Raw genomic sequence first — 17,034 nt, 5'->3', positions numbered from 1 at the left:
AAAGTAAAAGTTTTCCAAGTCATGTCTTGTGTTGGTATTAAAGTTACAAAATATGTTCTGCTTAAATACCTGGGTAACCCATTTGTTGTGGCACTTTTTATCCTGTATATGAATTTGTTTAATAGTTAAAGTGGGCAAACTTGTTGTAATATGTGTACAATCAAAGGTACTTTGGATAATTCTAAGTAGAGGAGTGGGAATAGCTGTCCAGATTTTAGCATAACCATAAATTGAAACTTTTATCTTATATTTTTTCTAAAACTGTGTCATATGATTAGAAAGATCCATTTGTATTCATCAAATCATAAATAAAACCAACCCCACTTTCATACCAGTCTGATTTGAACAAAGATTTTTTGTTAACAGTTATGACTTTGTTGTTTCATAGCACAGCTTTATGTGGAGACAAATTCTGGGGAAACAGCAACTTCCCAAACTGTTGAGCTTGAAACATTGACAATTTCATAGATATTTTGGACACATCAACTGTGGATTGTCCCAGTGCCAGGGATAACATTTGCCAACTGCTGGTAAGAGTTGATCAGAGAAAATGAACTGTAACTTTCTTTAGCCGATGCAAGCTTCAGCAAACTTATGCTGCCAGGGGAAGATTGATTGCTGTTGAGATTGAGTTTCAAAATCAGTTTTCTCCATGGATAAGGCACTCAAGATTACTTTTCAGAATGATGTGTAGATGCTCAGGTTTGGCAACAGAAAGGCTGGCAACAGAAAGGCTGGACAGAAACCAGCCTCATTCTCAAAATCTTTTTCTCCTGTGTCAAGTATGAAACAACTCCAAGGTCTCATTTCTAGATGAATTCCACGCTTATGTGGCTTTGTTTGCTGTTGTGCAAAAATACTGTATCTCTCTTGAATAATAATCCATTTGTGAAGCAGCAAAAATGCTTCACCCCCCCCCCCCCCCCCACACACACACCCACCCCCCCCACACACACCCACACACCCCAACCCACACACACACACACACCCCACACACACATATAAACACTATACCTGGAGCGCTCACTGTTGAGCTCTATATTGTGCTATAAGAGGCGCCGTAGTAGCCGTAAAACGGCAGCTTCTGTCGCAAAAATCGTCCAACTGTAAGCAGAGGTCACATCAAAACATTCAGGTAGTGGTCACATCTTTGGTCTCTTTGTGTGATTGTTTCGGTGCTTGATAATCTCACTTTATATCAAAGTAGGACGTTTGACTTTTAAAATAATTCATAAATGTGTTAGTGCACAGTATATGATGTACTAGCGGTGTATCGGTAGCTTACGAAGCTATTAGCTAGCTAACACACTATACTGTGTTTGCCTTTGTGATGTTTAGAGCTCGAGTTCAGTTAAAATGTGTAATGAAATATGTCATTTGCTACTATTTTTAAAACACCACTTTGCTATCGTCAAAACCTCACTAAGTACACATATGATTATGCATTAGCTGTGTGGTTTATCTTTATATTTGGGGCCTTATTTTTATGAAGGTTGTCTTGTCACTTGTAATCCTTCTAAACAGCACTAAAACTTCACTTTATTGCCATATAAATATATATTAGACATTTCTGCTCATGCAGCCTGTTACATTATGTTAACTTGATTTGTGCCATTCTTTGAATGATCAATAATAAACCCTGCAACAACAATTGCTTTTTTGCAGCATGGGAGGGGACCATGGACACAGCAAAGTGTCTTTGCCTGACTGGAAGCAGTGGAAAGTCGAGGGAACGCCACTGGAGTTCACAAAACAGAGACTGGCAGCCAGAGGTCTGAAGGACCCATGGGCCCGGTCAGTATTACTTTGTGTGTACCAAAAATATATCATTTATAATTCTATAGCAATACATATTGTTCTATTTCTGTGTAGCAATGAAGCATGGAGATATGCAGGTGGCTTCTCTCGTGCTGTGACTCTGTCAGAGGTTCTTCTGAGAGGATTCAAGTGGGGCTTTGCTGCCTTTACCGTTGCTTTGGCTGTAGAATATACACTGTTCCCACCCAAAAAGGGAGGCCATTGAAGTTCATCCTTTTTTCTCATCCCTAGATCAGATAATGGAAACTTAAAATACATTCTGTAAATTTCTGTTTATTAAATGTTTTTGATGACCATTTGGCACATTTTTTTCCGTTTCCTGATCAGGCTTTACAGTATTGCTTTATAAAATTGGTTCTTCCCACTGGTTAATCTTGCTTTCGTTTCCAGCTCAACCAGCTGTAGCATAATTTTAAACCTTTGATTATAATCATTGTAAAGAGCAGTGTGACAATCAAAAGGAAAGCTGTGACATCCAGGCTGTAGTACTGAATCCAGTTAAGCTCATTAACAGTAGCTTTGAGGTGCTTTACTCCTTTGTGTTTCATCACATACTCTGTCCAGTACACAGACAGCTCAAGTGGATCAATAGGGCGGTCATTGTGGATTGCTGACAGCTTCTGTAAGTTCTCCTTATACCTAAATGTAAAGTGCAAATTGATAAATACAACAATTTGTAATTGATAATAGTTTCCATTAAAAACTCGTACTTTGGATTGTTGATGACCTCCTTAAGTCCATCCAGAAGGATCTCAGTAGTGATGGTCTGTATATTCAACACAACCCCTGCTCCTTTGTTTGCCATCTTCTGTGCATTGTCTGGTTGTTCTGCGGTTAATGGCATCATGAGCATAGGAACAGCATGGCAGAGTCCCTCAAACAATCCGTGTGAGCCAGCGTGGGTTAAGAAAGCTCGAGCCCCTGGATGTGCTATGATAAAAAGGTAAAAACAATTATTGACAAGAAAAACATTCAGGTGTTAATATTTTTGGAAATATCAAACCTAGCAAGTCATTCTGGGGTACCCACTTCATTAACTTGACATTTTCAGGGACCTTTTCTGGAACTGACCCATTGTATCTCCATATAACCTATAAAAAATTATGATATAAAATTGTAATTTATCCCTATTATCAAATGCCATTAAGCATATGTACGCCTGTTTTTTTCATTTGACCTTTTGTGGAATTTGTTTAAAAGCATCAAAGAAAATTTTTCTGGTTTCCTCTGGCATATCAGCCACCATGGTACCAAACGTCATCACTACAAAACCATGCTGTCCTGAAACCCATGGTTGGAGATCCTAAAAAAAGTCCAAACAATAATTTCCACAGTATTGTAGTCTCTATTATTCTGTGTCTTAGCATTAAGATTAAATACACTTACATCCGGCAGAGGATTTCTTACATTACAGTTGATACCACCTACAAGAACCATATTCGGCATGAGAGGACGAGGAAACTCTGATGCAAAGTCAAGTCTGTATAGAAAATATGTTATTTGACACTCGATGTGTATTTACCTAATCTAAAACATGGATAACTATTTTATATGGTAACTTTCACCCTCTGTGTACAGTACCTTAGCAACCAGATATCAGAGTCAGACAGAATTTCGGCCACAGTTGTATCCTCACCAAGAAATTCAGAGGTAATTTGATCAAAGTGCCAGTAAAGCAAACGGCACATCAGAGGTTCAAACAAAGCCACCTATAGGTCAGAGGTCGTTGTAACCATATGAAACAGAACAAGACTGAGTTGACTGCACAGATTAAACTTAAACATTCAGACATAACATGAAAGTTACCATGGTAGTAAAAGTTATACTCACTATTGTGTTAATAATTCTCTGCTTGAAGCTCATTTTGTCTGTGTATCCAGTGAAAAAGCGGGGTACAAATGAAGGTGGAGAGGGACAGCCTGCAGACTTAATATCCAACGAACATGGTATCCCTCTCAGTAGATTTATAGTGGGGAGACCTGAACATGAACCATGAACACTGGTAAATTTATACATCACTGTAAAACATTTAAACAAGAAACTCAACTTGCCAAATTTACGAGCCATTAATGAGCCAGTGGGAACCATAGGATCTGTCAGCACAGCATCAAAACCCTACCAAAAATATATTTAATCAATTTTATCCATTCATATTTAATTCAATCTGTCAGTTTGGTATTTTCCTCCCCTTAAATGTTGGCTGCATTTTCTCATTCACCATATTGGTTGTTTTGACTGTTGCTTTTTACTATAAGCTGTTTAGACTCTGCCTATGCAAGACTATTTGTTAAAATTATCTAATATTTAATTTGAACTCATTAATGTATAGTGTATTTAATTTCATTTGTGAACATGCACTCTTTCAAAAAAAGTAGAAATCTTCCCTGTCCCAGCCCTAAAACAAATGAGTAGTATTTTAGTATAAGCAGACTGTACTGTGATTATTCATGCAGATACCAACAGTTTAAGTAAACTCAGTACTTTATCTACAAATCTAATGTATGATTTGGCAGTGAATCTAAAATTTGCTTTTGATAGTTTGACAGAAACAACTGAACAAATCATGCTGTGGGTGATGTGATTTAGCTTGACCCCACACTTCTCCATTCACTTTCCATCATGAATTTGTCTCACCTGCTGCTGAAGATGTGAGATGAGTGTGTCGTTGAACAGAAGGCTCTCTGCTGTTCCTAAAAGTAATCTTCTAATTTTCTGAAATTTTGCTATCCCCTTTCTCATCTTCTCCATAAAGGGCAGTGCTTCTTTACTCATCATACCTTTGTTTGCTGATATCACTGTATCAATATAGGCCTTGTCATACGGGACAGGGAAAGTGACAGTCTGGTAGTGCTTCCCTGGACCCATACGGACACTGATCTCCGGAATTACAACTGTCACCTGGTGCCCACGACGACCCATTTCCTGAGCAATTGCTTTCATGCCCACCCAGTGACTTCCATCCATTGGGATCACCAAAAGTTTGCCCAAGAAAGGAGCAGAGCTGGTAGAGACATTGCTTGAAATCACTTCGTCTGCCATGTTGAGCAACACAAACACTAAGAGAGTCGCCTTCCACATTGTTATCTTCTTGTTTGGATAGTCCACAGCAGGTCCCAACTGTGACTGCAGAAGGTAGGGGAAAGTTCAGATTAAAGGAAGGAACACACACCCTTGCTGGATAACACGCTCTCCTAAACACTCCTTTTTAGTTACTGAAATTCCTCAGTGAATTAGCATAGTGCATGTGTTTGTCTGTGTGTGTCCAAAGTCCAGAGAGCCGATAGGAGACACAGTCAACCATTTACAAAAAATCAGAATCAGAATTGGAATCCTTTTATTGCCATCGTTTGTAAACAAAGAAAATGTTTGATCAGGAAATCCTCAGAAAATAGGCTGCATCGTATAAAATAATGACAATTCAGATTTGCCAATTTTAAACAGTATGACCAAAAACACGGAGAAGGCTGTTTATTTCCACTTATTATTCTCATCATGCATTGAAGCCGTGCACGAGCGCAGCGCTGGATCTCCTTCAATCCCGCTCTGATCACAGACATCTATACAGTCTATGACCCAACAGAGGATGAAATAACGATGTCACCTGAGAGAAAACTCTTCTCTCAAACAAGAGCACAACGAGTGAGGCTTTGGTTTATTGAAGCATTGGAACTAACGCAGCTCCAACACTTTACTTTGCCTTTACGCAGCGCGCGCCAGAGTTGTCCCGAGTCCGCCCACGAGCCTATTGTCCGAACCTCACCCGAACCCAAGTTTTCCCCTGCATTTTTAAAAACTTGGAAGTTGTTGCAAACGAGAGCTTGCTCTTAGGGCCTTTCCTGTCTAAATAAAGGACATAATTAAGTCCTGTGCCTGTCTCAACCCAGGGCCGCGCCCTTACCTCAAACAGTTTAGACAGAATTTACCAGCGAAAATTACAGCGCCTGGAATGTGTCTGTATTTACCTGTCTTTTTGCCTGAGAGACGAAGCGCGTATCCATCACTCGCTCCTTTTACTCTCTCAGGGCATCGGAATATTGCGCTTACAGTCCCCTCCTTAAATAGTACAATCTGTCAAAATATACAATCTGTCAACTGGACAAAAAGTTGTTGGAGTGAAAACGTTTCGCTGCTCGTCCAAGCCGCTTCTTCAGTTCTGGTCAGATTGCTGGTGGACACAGTGAACACTTGTGGCTCAATAGACCTAACCTACAAACAGGAACTGTAAACAATAGGTGTTTTAGTTTCAGTGTAGTCACTCCTACAACTTTTTACATAAATATGTATATAATTGTAATAATTGCGATTCGATAATAATGAATTGTGCGGCCCTACTGTAGAGCCCTATTGATTGCTCCCTTAAAATATATATAACTTTCAATTATTATAAATGTAAGATACTGTGCGCGTTCTGCATGCACTGATTACTGATCCATCTTCAAATGGTCGTATTCGATCAGAAGGAACAGGCAAACTCCACTTGTACAGTTCAGGGACCTTTACTGCTATAATTTTGATTTATCTTTTATTTAAATAATGTTAACGTTAATAATATGGTTAACTGGTATTTTTAGTGTTTTATTTTGGCAGTCAGGTAGGAACTGTTGTTTTTTGTTTGATTCCGCTCGACCAGTGGAAAGGGACGCACGCCTGGTTTACCTGCAAAGTGTGGCGTGTCTGCAAGTTAAAGTTACAAAGTTAATCAAAGTAAAGCTCATTCTACCTCCTAAATTTGGGTCAGCCAGCGAGGTATGTGTTTGTAATTTCATGTGTTTATTTTATGTCTTTTATTATTATATTGCTAATTGTCATTTATGTAAATGATTTAGTTCGACGGTGGTTCGGTGGTTTGACGGCGATGGTGATATTGTTGGCATCTACAATCAAGTTTGCACTTATATCAATTAAAGATTCATCCAGCCATCAGTAAAAGAACTCTTTATTGACACGAGGAGGTGGCGTGATAGGGACGTTTATTTAGGACGAGTGTGTGTTTGTGTGTGCGCGCACACACAGTAGTGCAATGTTTGTAAGGAGTCTCTGATGCAAAAAATTCAATTTGTAAATTGCATCCAGTTTCACTGTTTACATTGTCCAATTGTATCACAAGATAACAAGACTAATCTAAAGTGCAATTTTTTAAAAATTAAAATAGAAAAATCATTCAAAAAAAATTATACATATGATACATTAGTTGTTTTTTTGTTTGTTTTTGTTTTGTATTAAAACATTACTTTACAAAATGACTGCAAAGGAAGATTCACAAGATGAGGCCGTTATATTATAATCAAGTTCGTGCTTCATGGTTAATCGTCATCATCTGGTACAAGCTCCAAGGGGCTGTAGTGTGTGTTTGCTTGTGCAGTATGTTGTTATGTTTGGCACACTGGTCCATGTCTTCTGGTGATGATTGCTACTCATTTTTTAACTTTTATAGTTTGCTTTTTGGTGTGTCAAGCAGTTCTTTCACAGCTTGAAGATTTTCTCCCTCTGGTGCTTCAGGCCATGCACTGTGATCTGCCCAAGAGAAGCAATATTGTTTTATATAATTCATGGCATAGCTATGTAGTAGACAGCATATTGTACATATTGTCCACATACCAGGTATTTCCCAGACTGAATGGTAAAGACTCTGGCCTGCATCTACTCTCAGTGTGGCTCCTGAAATGTAGGATGCACCCGGAGACAACAGGAAACAGACTGCTGAAGAGATCTAAAAAGTAAAATGTTAAAACATTAAATCCACAAAGAGCAATATGAATGAAACACCTGAATGACCAATGCATGTTTGTGCCATTTTAGGTTCTGTTGCCCTTTAATCTTATTTGATGACCAGAAGACCTGCAGTACAGTCCCAAAATCTCTACTTGCAGTTTCAAAGTGCAGGAGTTTAGTACAGAATGCAGTATAATATTAACTTGTATTTATGCAGTTAAAAAAATTACCTCCTCCGGTAATCCCAGTCTTTTTGCAGGAATAAATGGTATAGACCTCTTGAATAAAACAGGCCCAATGTCCTTTATAGTTTTCCATAGCAGTTTTTGGAAAATATTGTACCCTAGGAAAAAAATAAAGACTCACAGTACAAAACAAGAAACAGGTAAGAGACATATTTTCTATGAAAACATACTGGTGCGACAGCGTTAACACGGGACTCCTGAGGACGCCCACTCAATAGACAAGCTCTTGGTGAGGTTGTCCACGCCTGCCCTTGCAGCTCCTGTGTGACTGTTCAATGAACAACAATGAAGATTCTCTTCAACAAATAATAAAACAGAGCTTTACTAGCTCATACTTACGCCATGCCAGGGAAGCCTTTCCACATGTCAGCAATAATGTTTACAATCACCCCTCCATGTTGTTTCATCCATGCAGTGTAAACTGCATAAACATAAAGGTCATATCACCCCTTGGTCCAACTCTAACTCAACCATGGTAACTGCAATTATTTTTTACCCTCTTTGCAGCATTGAAATGTCCCATTTAGGTTGGTGTCTATCACAGCCCTCCAGCCTTTTGAAGAAATATTTTCAGTGGCGCTTGTAAACTGGCCCCCACCATTGTTGACCAGAAAATCTATGCGTCCATATTGTTTCAATACTTCTGAAACAAGTGTCTTCACCTAGAAACAATGCAAACATTAGGTCTTGGCTGGACGTGTTATAAATTAATGTTATATATGGTAAAGACTAAGACGTTCCTCAGGGACAGCAGATGGAAAAGAACTCTGACAGCTATAGTCAAAGCACCCTTCAGTGTTTCTTTGATAAATGCTTCTGTACATGTTCCCTGTACAGTAATCTAAATTAACTAAAACTCTACCTCGTCCTCACTGCGGATGTTGCATGTCACAGAGGTGACAGTGGCTGGGTTGGAGGGGGAGACCTTTGTTTTCAGTTCCTCCACTGCAGTCTTCAGCTTCTCTGCTTTTCTGCTAGAGATCACCACATTGCAACCTGACAGATAACATTTCCTTTTGAAAATGTTGTAATACAAATACCACGCAGGCTTCATTATTAACAGTGTAATACATACATAATACATAATATAATCAGGTCGATAGCAAGTTCAACTGGCAGATGCAGACCAAAGTTCACAGCAGCGAGTGATTTGAGTTATCGTCTACTGAAACACATAAGTTCCAAATTTGTATCAGATAAAACCGTCCTTACCTAGTTCAAGCAGCTCTGCAGATATAGCTTTACCGATCCCGGTGCCTCCTCCAGTTACAATTGCAACTTTATGATTAAACAAACCAGGTCTGAACACACTGGTAGCCGCCATACTTGTCTGACCGTTCGATATTGTGAATGCGCCTCTGCTGGCGAGTTGCAGAAATTATGTGTTGTAGTTTTGGTGCCACCTTGAGGAACATTTTTTTCACAAAAAAATATGCTTGCCTTTTACTGTGGTCCATAAATGTGCTAAGTCCAAGTCAAATGGAAATTGTTGAGATTTCTCTCGTCATCACTGGTTCCAGAGAATATCTCTCGTCTCAGTTGTAAATTTCACAAATTTGGATAATCAGATCATTACTGGCCCTTGCTCTGTCTTATCATTAAATTCTGGAATGTAACAATATTAGATCTGATGTTGCATGTTGTGTGGTGATATCAGTCAGATTTTCCCCTTAGATCAGTGGTTCTGAAGCTAGGCTCAAATAAAATTTAAATGGGGTAACACATGTAGAAAAATAACAAATTTTCAAATCCTTCAAAAGCAGTGTGGCACAATCAGATTCACATCTGTATGTCTAGTAGTTTTTCTCTGCATTCAATATTACAATAAAATCTTTGCAAATGAAAAGGTTGAGAACTATTACACAACATAATCGTGAAAACTGCTGCCAATCTCATCCTGTTCTAGAATCCTTAAAAAGCTGTAATGTGAGCGCAATAAGTTGGTGAAATCTTGATGCGTTTTGCTGTATGAAATGTTGATTCATTATGGATCATTAGTGTTTGTAGATTTCAAAGCCTAGTAATACCTTAAGCATCAAGTGAAATAGTACACCCTCAAATGTTTTTGTGAACATACCTTAAATATTTGGCAAAATAAGTTACATGTACTTTGAACTTAATAACACTGTGCTACATCAACATGCGATGTAGCGCACCCCTTAGTATCCTTTTGAAGATGGATGACAGACACAATTCCGCTCCAGACTGCTTTATTTATGGATGTTGAGGCCATGTCCAGTTTGGTTAAGTTATAGAAAACAAAGTCCCAAATCCACCAACGATTGTTCTGGTTTACTGGTCCTTCAACTCCTTCAGCCTCCTGATCGCAGACTTCACTGTGACAGCGGAAGTTGTGCTGGAAAAATGAAATAACAATTAATAATAATAATACAAATATTATAATAATTATTCATTATTAATAATAGGTTCATAACTGCAACCATGACAGTATCCAGTACAAGTTACCATTCTGTATGTATTTAAACTTAACTTCAGAAAGTGTGTGGTGAACTGTGACCATTCATTAACTAGATGTATTACATTAATACAAATCAACTTTAACTGCGCAGATAAATGTAAGATGTTTTAAGAAAAAAAGTCTGACTGCATATGCACATCGTAAAATATGACTCTGTAAAAACAAGCGTTTGATTGTAATGGCTTTTTGTCATTGAAGTATTTTATTATATTCCCAAAGGAACACACACACAAGATACTTCAGATGCCCTACCATTGTTAAGCATACAAACAAATGTATGATTGATCTTTGATATCCCATCATGTCTTACCAAAGGGAGAGTCAGTATACCAATGTGTGTTCACCCCACAACGCTGAAATTACAGATTTTTAACAAAGTATAGAAAGTAACGCACTTGTAAGTCCAGGCTCCTCCAGCTACAGTCTTCCTGCAGGATCCGCAGTGCCAGATACCAACAGCCCTCCTCTTCATCTTGGTCTGCAAGTGCAAATTTCAGACCACTTAAAATTCTTCCACCTTTGTATCATGCAGGTCAGCGTTTCAAACACTGGCACACATTTTTACCTTTCCACAGAAAGAGCAAGTGTATTTTGAATGCTGGGAGATTTCAATTTTCTTGACCATCTTCCTCAGCGAAGCACCATAACGCGTGCCATATTTACCAACGATCCCCACCTTCTTCGTGCGCTTAGCCTGTCAAGATATTAGCACAATCACAAGAGGAAATACATTAGATTTATACTAATACTGCATATTAAACTCAGATTATACGTTGTCGGTAAAAAAAAAAAAAAAAGCGTAAATGGAATAAAGTTTAAAGGACAAGAACTGTCAGCCATCATTCTCTAGTTTTATCGCTACAAGAACTCTCAATAACCGGTGTAGACATGAGTTGCAAGATGTCCCAAGACGTCCATCGTGGCTACTAAAGACAAATCGATTAAATTTTATTGGGAATAAAGGAATAGAGGCAGTGGTTTACGGTTAAAACTACTTCACAACTAGCCACCCGGTATACAGACTAAGCATATATCCGCACCGGCGGCAGCCATTATGGTTGGTACACGTAAAAATTAATGTATTTTACACAACGCACAGATAAAAATCTAGATCAAACGGGGAAAATACATGAAATAGACTTCCAATGACATTTCCGCTGAGGACCGGACATATTCAAAATGTCTATAACGACGGATTATAGTGGATTTGGAAAGGGACATTTTCAGCTCACCATCGTTTCAGTGGAGACGTAGGGCCAAAGAGAAAGAGCACAATGCGCAGGCGCGCTTTACCAGCATTTTAACAATGCATTGTGGGAGATTGAGTTTAATGTTCAGGACACATGAAATATATATATAAAAAAAACAATGAATGATGACACACCACATGCAAAACATGACAGTATATCAAGTATTCATATTTTCATTTTTACCATCATGACTATAATTGGACACGTTACTAAGGACGCTTTACTCGACGTAATGGCTTGATATGCGCATGCGTCAGACGTTGGCGGACGACATCCCTGAATGAGCTCGTAGTAATGAACTGACTTGAAATGTTGTTTATTCGCCTGTACGACCGTTTATAATGTATCTGAAGTGTACTTAATTGAAATGAAGCTCTCAAAAAAGCTAGTTCTCGCCAAAGCCAAGGCATCTGACCTGGAAAGCATAAAGAAGCTAAATTGTTGGTAAGGATTTAATTTCAACACATCTTTAGCTGCTCTTGGTGAGGCTTTATATATTGTTTATGATAATATTCCTTTTTATTTTTACAGGGGATGTAATCTGACAGATGTGAGTAAGATTTTACGTTTATTGTTTTGGTTGGACAAATGTCAGACTGTGTAATGAAATGTAAATTTTACTGAATGCATGTAAAAAAATAAACCAAAATTATATATATTTTTTCCCCTACAGATAGCCATCTTCATCCACATGCCCAACATCGAAGTGCTAACACTGAGGTTGGTTGAGGATATTTGAGATTCTTTTAGCCTACGCCCCCACAATGTTCATTCCCTTACTGCATCTAATATTTTTCTCTCTCCAGTGTCAACAGTATCACATCTCTCGCTCCTCTGGCCGGATGCCTCAACCTGTGTGAACTCTACCTGAGGAGGAACATGATCTCCTCACTATCAGAGCTTTCCCATTTGCGTTCCCTGGGTCACCTAAAGGTGCTGTGGTTGGCAGAAAACCCCTGTTGTGGCACTGACCCAAACCACTACAGACTCACAGTGCTACGATGTCTCCCACATCTTCAGAAGCTGGACAACCAAGGTTCTGATTGATTGTTATGTATTGGTGGTTTTCAGATTTTAGAATGTGTTGATGTCATACACCCAGATGGGGGGCAAGACAGTTTTTTTTCTATTGATTAATTGTACTTTGTCATGAAATATCCAAAAGGTGAATGCACAGATGTTGGAGTTGATCATTTCGATTCGACATATTGATTAAATCTGAGATCTCACTGTTTTAAAACAGTCATCTGCATTTTACCAATATTGATTTTAGCTGCCCCCATCTGTATAAAATTATATTGGCCTATTGAATGCTGCTATGTCATCTGAAACCCATCAATTGCTTAAGTAAGAGTAATATTTTTTGCAAAATGTGAACATTATAATTTGCTGTTACATGAATTGCCACGTACTATTTTCTGTTCAGTGGTGACAGAGGAGGAGGTTGCACGTGCTCTCACCCAGGGAGAAGAGGTCACTACCCCTACAGAGCCAGTCCAAAACCAGCCTTCAACCAATGGCCAGCCAGACACAGAGACAGAGAATGACCCCCTTGAATACAGCATGGATGAGACAAAGTATGTTTTCATTAACGTCTTATCTAAATAGAAGCTTCATATGTAATCATAACAAATATAAATGTTGTAGCAAAATAAGAGAACAGTTGGGAATGAAGCCACTTCCAAGAGACAAGTTCCCGCCATTGTCTTCTCCACCAACCAGAGAAGACAGGCAGCTCATGAGAAAGGTAGTTATATTTCTCATTTATCAGTTACTGAAATGTAAATCCTTATCTAAGCTTTTTGTATTTTCAGTCACATACCCTTGATGCAATTCTGCTCCTGCTCAAAGATTTGGAAGAAGATGAGCTTCTTGTTGTGCACACAGCTGCACAGAACAGACTCCAAATGTTTACACAAAATTCAGAAATCATTAAAAACTCACTACAGACCCAAAGGACCAAAGATATTGAAGATTAGATTGTCTATATATATAGTCCAGTTGCCTGTAGTGTTCCAGCTTGCATGTAAATTGCACTTATCAAATAGAATACTTATGATCACTTGCCTTTATCAAAAAGAATGTATGTTTTGCAAAACTGTATTTATATAATTAAAGAAAATCAGTGTATCTTGTCTTTATTCACACAAATGGGTGTACATAGACACATGCAAACACTGCATTTTACATTTAAGAGAAGGTATTGGTACATTAAATATAATTTATTCCAAAGTGCTTTGGAGCTACAGTTCTTATTTGGGGCTATTCATAATGATATCAGTTCATGTTCATTATTTCAGATGGTACATTTATACAGTCTGCTCATTTTCCAGGAAATCCACCAACGTATTTGCCTCAACAGGGACAATCAAATACTCCACTCCATCTGCACCCTACGAAAGACCAATGAAATGAAATCTGAAGAAAAATGTAAATAAAACATTAACAAAACCAAGAAGTACCTTTCGTGTGCGAATCAGTTTATGATCTCTGAACTCAGTCAACTGGGTCCTCAACGTCAGATCAGAGTTCACCAAGAACGCCTCTCGACAGCGCTGATAAAAGTCTTGGAAGGACAATCCTGAAAAAGGAAAAACGGTTTAATACTTCTACTATGCAGAAAAACAATCACATGTTAAGGTATAATCACCTGTATATGATGGATTGTCTTTGTTTTCCAACTGAAATTTTACCAGCAATTTGAAAATTCCTCTACAGAAAGAAATATAGAGAATGTTTAAGATGTTTAAATGATAAAGAAATAAAATTTGTTGGATTTTTTTTTAACCTTGCATTTGGTGTCAAACTTCGTAGCACATGAGTGAGGGAGGACAAAGCCAAAGCCCCCGTCTGCTGCACCAAGAGGGAGTTTTCATACGAGGTCTCTTCTGTGTAGTGTTGAAATGTAACACACTCCCACCACAACCAGTTAAACTGACTCTGCTTAAACTGGTCCCACACTAAAACAATCACATAACTTGTAAATACACAAATGCTTTATTATGAATTAATACATTTAAGAAAACAGTACTCACCTAGTGGGCCATTGATATGGTCAATAGAAGCAACAAGGTGCAGATTGGGCAGAGAAGCGAGCTGTGCCAGTGCGCTCTGAGTTTTTTCTCCGCGCAACATTGGTCCATCAATATTGTGAATAATAACATACACATGGAGATCTGGATCTGTAAAATTTAAGAATAAAGTGTTAAGTACATTCAACTTTAATGTCAAAATGAAAATAAAACTAACCATCTTTAAGGGCTTGAGAGATGAACTGAATCTGGTCTGTAGGAGTTCGGAAACTTCCATGATGTTCAAGAACCTCACTTGTCAAAGCATTTAAAATCTGTGGTAGTGGAAATTGTAAAAGCTGAATACTTATGTTCCATCTTTATTTTGTATTATGTATAGTCAATTAAAGAGAGGCAAGCAACACATTTTAGAGAGTACTGTATAAAGCTATACATGATTAGATACTTACTGATTTTAGGGTAATAGAAGGGAAAAAACCATTGATCACAAGGTGAGTATCTTGAGATAGTTGAGAGGTCCGGAAATCCTCCAGCAGAGATTTTTTGCTTCCTAATCCGTAAACAAGGACACTAAACCCTAACCTGGAAAATGTATTATGTGCTCAGTAGATTCAATAGAAATAGAGTAGAAACATAAATAGAAATACAACTGTACTTACTGCAGCTGCAACATCCATTTGCTAAAATGCTGGCAATGTTTCTTATGAAGCACCTGAATTTCTTTTGCATAACTTGATGGTTTTCCCTCTAAAAGTCGAATTAATGTCTCCTGAAAACCCAAATAAAAATATATAGTTTAAGTTGTCACCTTAACTAATCTGCAAAATGCACTAGTCATTATCAAATACCAACTCTGTCAAGTTTAGGGGTGCTCAGTTTCTCAAGGGTCCGATCTGATGTCAGCACTTTTGAAGTGCCGTGGGCTTCAAAGTACTCCTCCACCATGCTGGGCTGATGTGCAGGTTCAGGTGCATTCTTGGTCTTCTTGGCTGGAGTTTTGTAAAGAGCTGCTGATAAGCCTTTACTTGGAGTCTGAGGTGCCTTCACATTCTCCTTCTCTTTCTTTGTGGACTCCATCTTTTCATCCTCCTCCTGTTCTTCTCCAGAGTCAGAGGGGGAGAGCTCACTGTCACTGTCCGATTGCAGGCTTGGGGCTATTACAAAATAAAATAGATATTCACAAATCAATACCAAACCAATTTATCAACTTTTAGTGAATTTGCAGCAGCTTATTTTTTAAAAGACATGATAAATAAGCATAATTGGGTATAAAATAATGAAAAATAAACACACTAACTTGTCATTCTCTTCCTGAGTCTGTGAGGTGTAGTGGAAACAAACTGTCTTTTTTTGTTCTGCCACAAATAAAGTACAAACACACATAGAAAAAAAATCACATAACTTCCTATTACAATAAATGTGTGTAGAAATTTAAACAATAATGGCCTGGCTTTACCCTCTGTGGTGTTCGAGCTTCTCCTTTGGCATCTAGACAGAATTAGAGGGAATATATCATTTAAGATATGAACAGAATTATTAACATTATTATCAGTTTAGCAGACTCACGTCGTCCTGTTCTAGTTGGAGTAGATGGTTCACTGGGTGCTGTGTTGAATGTTACACTCTTTCCAGGGGTACGAGCCAATTCACTTGCTGTGTAAAAATACAATTAAGTTGAAAGACAAACTTTACTGGAAAAGAGTAAGTAATAATAATTTTTGCACCTGTTTGAGCCATACTGTGGCCACGTCTACTTTTCTGAAAGGTGAAAATGGAAGAGCCTGCTACAGAAGACACAGGACCCTCATCATCATCTGTAAAAAAAAAAAAATCAACTAGTACTCAAGTGCTAGTACACATACATGGACAAATATAAAATTAAAGACCAACCTTCTGCTGCTAAAGCCTGTATATAATTTTCGTTCAGTTGCCCGTTCTCATCCACATTTTCTTCACCATTCTGGTCTTTGTTGCGTCTCCCCGCGGGACTCTTGAAAGTGACCATCTTCTGGACAGCCCTACTGCTGGCTTGTGTCCCTTAAACACAGAGAAGCAGTATTATTGATGAACACTTGTAAAAGTTAAAACATGGCGCTACTTGAAAAAATATAATGCATACCCTCCTGTTTGTCCACGATGTGCTCCAGGACATCCTTATCCCCAATAAACTTCACCTCCAACCCACTCATAACTATAGACAAACGTGGATAAATATGTGAATAAGTCATAATACTCAAATGCAGCAGTACGTAAACCGTTTATGCAGCATTAGCCTGTTATAGAGTAAGAACCGATCATAGTTAAGACAGCGATGCTAAAGGCGATGATCACATAACAAAAAGGAAAACCAAACCACCGGCCATACCAGATCGCAGTGTTTTATCCAAACAAGTTAATTACAAAAGAAAAATTGAATAAAAATCAAAGCATGCGGCAGACAAGTTTCCGCGCCACCTCCATCAAGTTTTTAAACCACGTGACAAGTGAAAGGTCATATT

General features: G+C 38.3%; 6 protein-coding genes across 7 annotated transcripts; 2 read left to right on the top strand and 4 right to left on the bottom strand.

Moving 5' to 3' along the window:
• Nucleotides 1–1,060: 1,060 nt before the first annotated feature.
• ndufb3 (NADH:ubiquinone oxidoreductase subunit B3) lies at nucleotides 1,061–2,114 on the top strand. Its single transcript, XM_033981865.2, has 3 exons — nucleotides 1,061–1,135; nucleotides 1,666–1,794; nucleotides 1,873–2,114. Exons 2-3 carry the CDS (start codon nucleotides 1,667–1,669, stop codon nucleotides 2,021–2,023), a joined length of 279 nt encoding a protein of 92 aa, XP_033837756.1. The 5' UTR covers nucleotides 1,061–1,135; nucleotide 1,666; the 3' UTR covers nucleotides 2,024–2,114.
• LOC129456137 (UDP-glucuronosyltransferase-like) lies at nucleotides 2,076–6,028 on the bottom strand. Of its 2 annotated transcripts, XM_033981857.2 has the most exons (10): nucleotides 5,781–6,028; nucleotides 4,453–4,941; nucleotides 3,870–3,933; nucleotides 3,649–3,797; nucleotides 3,400–3,527; nucleotides 3,205–3,298; nucleotides 2,996–3,121; nucleotides 2,822–2,909; nucleotides 2,529–2,748; nucleotides 2,076–2,457 (listed from the first exon to the last, which is right to left on the bottom strand). In XM_033981857.2, exons 1-10 carry the CDS (start codon nucleotides 5,814–5,816, stop codon nucleotides 2,187–2,189), a joined length of 1,665 nt encoding a protein of 554 aa, XP_033837748.1. In that variant the 5' UTR covers nucleotides 5,817–6,028; the 3' UTR covers nucleotides 2,076–2,186. The 2 variants fall into 2 exon arrangements, with proteins under 2 accessions (XP_033837748.1, XP_055084332.1); XM_055228357.1 differs by lacking the exon at nucleotides 2,076–2,457 and having other exon boundaries at nucleotides 2,593–2,748; nucleotides 2,848–2,909; nucleotides 5,781–5,998.
• A 1,006-nt stretch (nucleotides 6,029–7,034) lies between these two features.
• On the bottom strand, nucleotides 7,035–9,106 carry pecr (peroxisomal trans-2-enoyl-CoA reductase). The gene is given in 11 exon segments (XM_033981861.2): nucleotides 7,035–7,332; nucleotides 7,417–7,528; nucleotides 7,761–7,835; nucleotides 7,837–7,857; nucleotides 7,859–7,873; nucleotides 7,946–7,966; nucleotides 7,968–8,043; nucleotides 8,115–8,196; nucleotides 8,272–8,437; nucleotides 8,638–8,771; nucleotides 8,988–9,106. Coding segments are annotated over 11 exon segments (900 nt in total). The 5' UTR covers nucleotides 9,100–9,106; the 3' UTR covers nucleotides 7,035–7,246.
• Nucleotides 9,107–9,968: 862 nt separating this feature from the next.
• Nucleotides 9,969–11,564, bottom strand: rpl37a (ribosomal protein L37a). The gene is made up of 4 exons (XM_033981863.2): nucleotides 11,487–11,564; nucleotides 10,820–10,948; nucleotides 10,650–10,732; nucleotides 9,969–10,131 (listed from the first exon to the last, which is right to left on the bottom strand). Exons 1-4 carry the CDS (start codon nucleotides 11,487–11,489, stop codon nucleotides 10,068–10,070), a joined length of 279 nt encoding a protein of 92 aa, XP_033837754.1. The 5' UTR covers nucleotides 11,490–11,564; the 3' UTR covers nucleotides 9,969–10,067.
• A 210-nt stretch (nucleotides 11,565–11,774) lies between these two features.
• On the top strand, nucleotides 11,775–13,528 carry cfap410 (cilia and flagella associated protein 410). The gene is made up of 7 exons (XM_033981862.2): nucleotides 11,775–11,948; nucleotides 12,036–12,054; nucleotides 12,178–12,224; nucleotides 12,311–12,540; nucleotides 12,931–13,081; nucleotides 13,152–13,251; nucleotides 13,319–13,528. The coding sequence occupies exons 1-7, from the start codon at nucleotides 11,872–11,874 to the stop codon at nucleotides 13,481–13,483; spliced, it is 789 nt and encodes a 262-aa protein (XP_033837753.1). The 5' UTR covers nucleotides 11,775–11,871; the 3' UTR covers nucleotides 13,484–13,528.
• A 99-nt stretch (nucleotides 13,529–13,627) lies between these two features.
• Nucleotides 13,628–17,021, bottom strand: orc2 (origin recognition complex, subunit 2). Its single transcript, XM_033981856.2, has 16 exons — nucleotides 16,902–17,021; nucleotides 16,656–16,727; nucleotides 16,427–16,573; nucleotides 16,261–16,350; nucleotides 16,103–16,189; nucleotides 15,993–16,024; nucleotides 15,834–15,891; nucleotides 15,389–15,690; nucleotides 15,196–15,305; nucleotides 14,986–15,118; nucleotides 14,754–14,850; nucleotides 14,540–14,686; nucleotides 14,293–14,464; nucleotides 14,155–14,216; nucleotides 13,967–14,085; nucleotides 13,628–13,897 (listed from the first exon to the last, which is right to left on the bottom strand). Exons 2-16 carry the CDS (start codon nucleotides 16,723–16,725, stop codon nucleotides 13,814–13,816), a joined length of 1,710 nt encoding a protein of 569 aa, XP_033837747.2. The 5' UTR covers nucleotides 16,726–16,727; nucleotides 16,902–17,021; the 3' UTR covers nucleotides 13,628–13,813.
• Nucleotides 17,022–17,034: the final 13 nt, after the last annotated feature.

This window comes from Periophthalmus magnuspinnatus, chromosome 17 (genome assembly GCF_009829125.3).
Source record: "Periophthalmus magnuspinnatus isolate fPerMag1 chromosome 17, fPerMag1.2.pri, whole genome shotgun sequence".
NCBI lineage: Eukaryota > Metazoa > Chordata > Actinopteri > Gobiiformes > Gobiidae > Periophthalmus > Periophthalmus magnuspinnatus.
Note: the sequence above shows the minus strand (reverse complement) of the source record. Positions and strands in the feature narration are given on the sequence as shown.

What these genes read in the sequence shown, in the direction of transcription:
- orc2 (XM_033981856.2), bottom strand. Translation starts at nt 16,725, where the DNA reads ATGAGTGGGTTGGAGGTGAAGTTTATTGGGGATAAGGATGTCCTGGAG. An exon ending in AAGCTCGAACACCACAGAGG is followed by an intron (nt 15,892 to 15,992) that starts GTAAAGCCAGGC and finishes TATTTGTGGCAG; the next exon opens with AACAAAAAAAGACAGTTTGT. An exon ending in AGTTTGACACCAAATGCAAG is followed by an intron (nt 14,217 to 14,292) that starts GTTAAAAAAAAA and finishes TTCTTTCTGTAG; the next exon opens with AGGAATTTTCAAATTGCTGG.
- ndufb3 (XM_033981865.2), top strand. Translation starts at nt 1,667, where the DNA reads ATGGGAGGGGACCATGGACACAGCAAAGTGTCTTTGCCTGACTGGAAG. An exon ending in CTGAAGGACCCATGGGCCCG is followed by an intron (nt 1,795 to 1,872) that starts GTCAGTATTACT and finishes ATTTCTGTGTAG; the next exon opens with CAATGAAGCATGGAGATATG.
- cfap410 (XM_033981862.2), top strand. Translation starts at nt 11,872, where the DNA reads ATGAAGCTCTCAAAAAAGCTAGTTCTCGCCAAAGCCAAGGCATCTGAC. An exon ending in TACAGCATGGATGAGACAAA is followed by an intron (nt 13,082 to 13,151) that starts GTATGTTTTCAT and finishes TAAATGTTGTAG; the next exon opens with CAAAATAAGAGAACAGTTGG. An exon ending in ACAGGCAGCTCATGAGAAAG is followed by an intron (nt 13,252 to 13,318) that starts GTAGTTATATTT and finishes TTGTATTTTCAG; the next exon opens with TCACATACCCTTGATGCAAT.
- rpl37a (XM_033981863.2), bottom strand. An exon ending in CTTGCTCTTTCTGTGGAAAG is followed by an intron (nt 10,733 to 10,819) that starts GTAAAAATGTGT and finishes TTGCACTTGCAG; the next exon opens with ACCAAGATGAAGAGGAGGGC. An exon ending in GGAGGAGCCTGGACTTACAA is followed by an intron (nt 10,132 to 10,649) that starts GTGCGTTACTTT and finishes TCATTTTTCCAG; the next exon opens with CACAACTTCCGCTGTCACAG.
- LOC129456137 (XM_033981857.2), bottom strand. Translation starts at nt 5,816, where the DNA reads ATGGATACGCGCTTCGTCTCTCAGGCAAAAAGACAG. An exon ending in TCTCTCAGGCAAAAAGACAG is followed by an intron (nt 4,942 to 5,780) that starts GTAAATACAGAC and finishes TACCTTCTGCAG; the next exon opens with TCACAGTTGGGACCTGCTGT. An exon ending in TCTGATATCTGGTTGCTAAG is followed by an intron (nt 3,299 to 3,399) that starts GTACTGTACACA and finishes TTTTCTATACAG; the next exon opens with ACTTGACTTTGCATCAGAGT.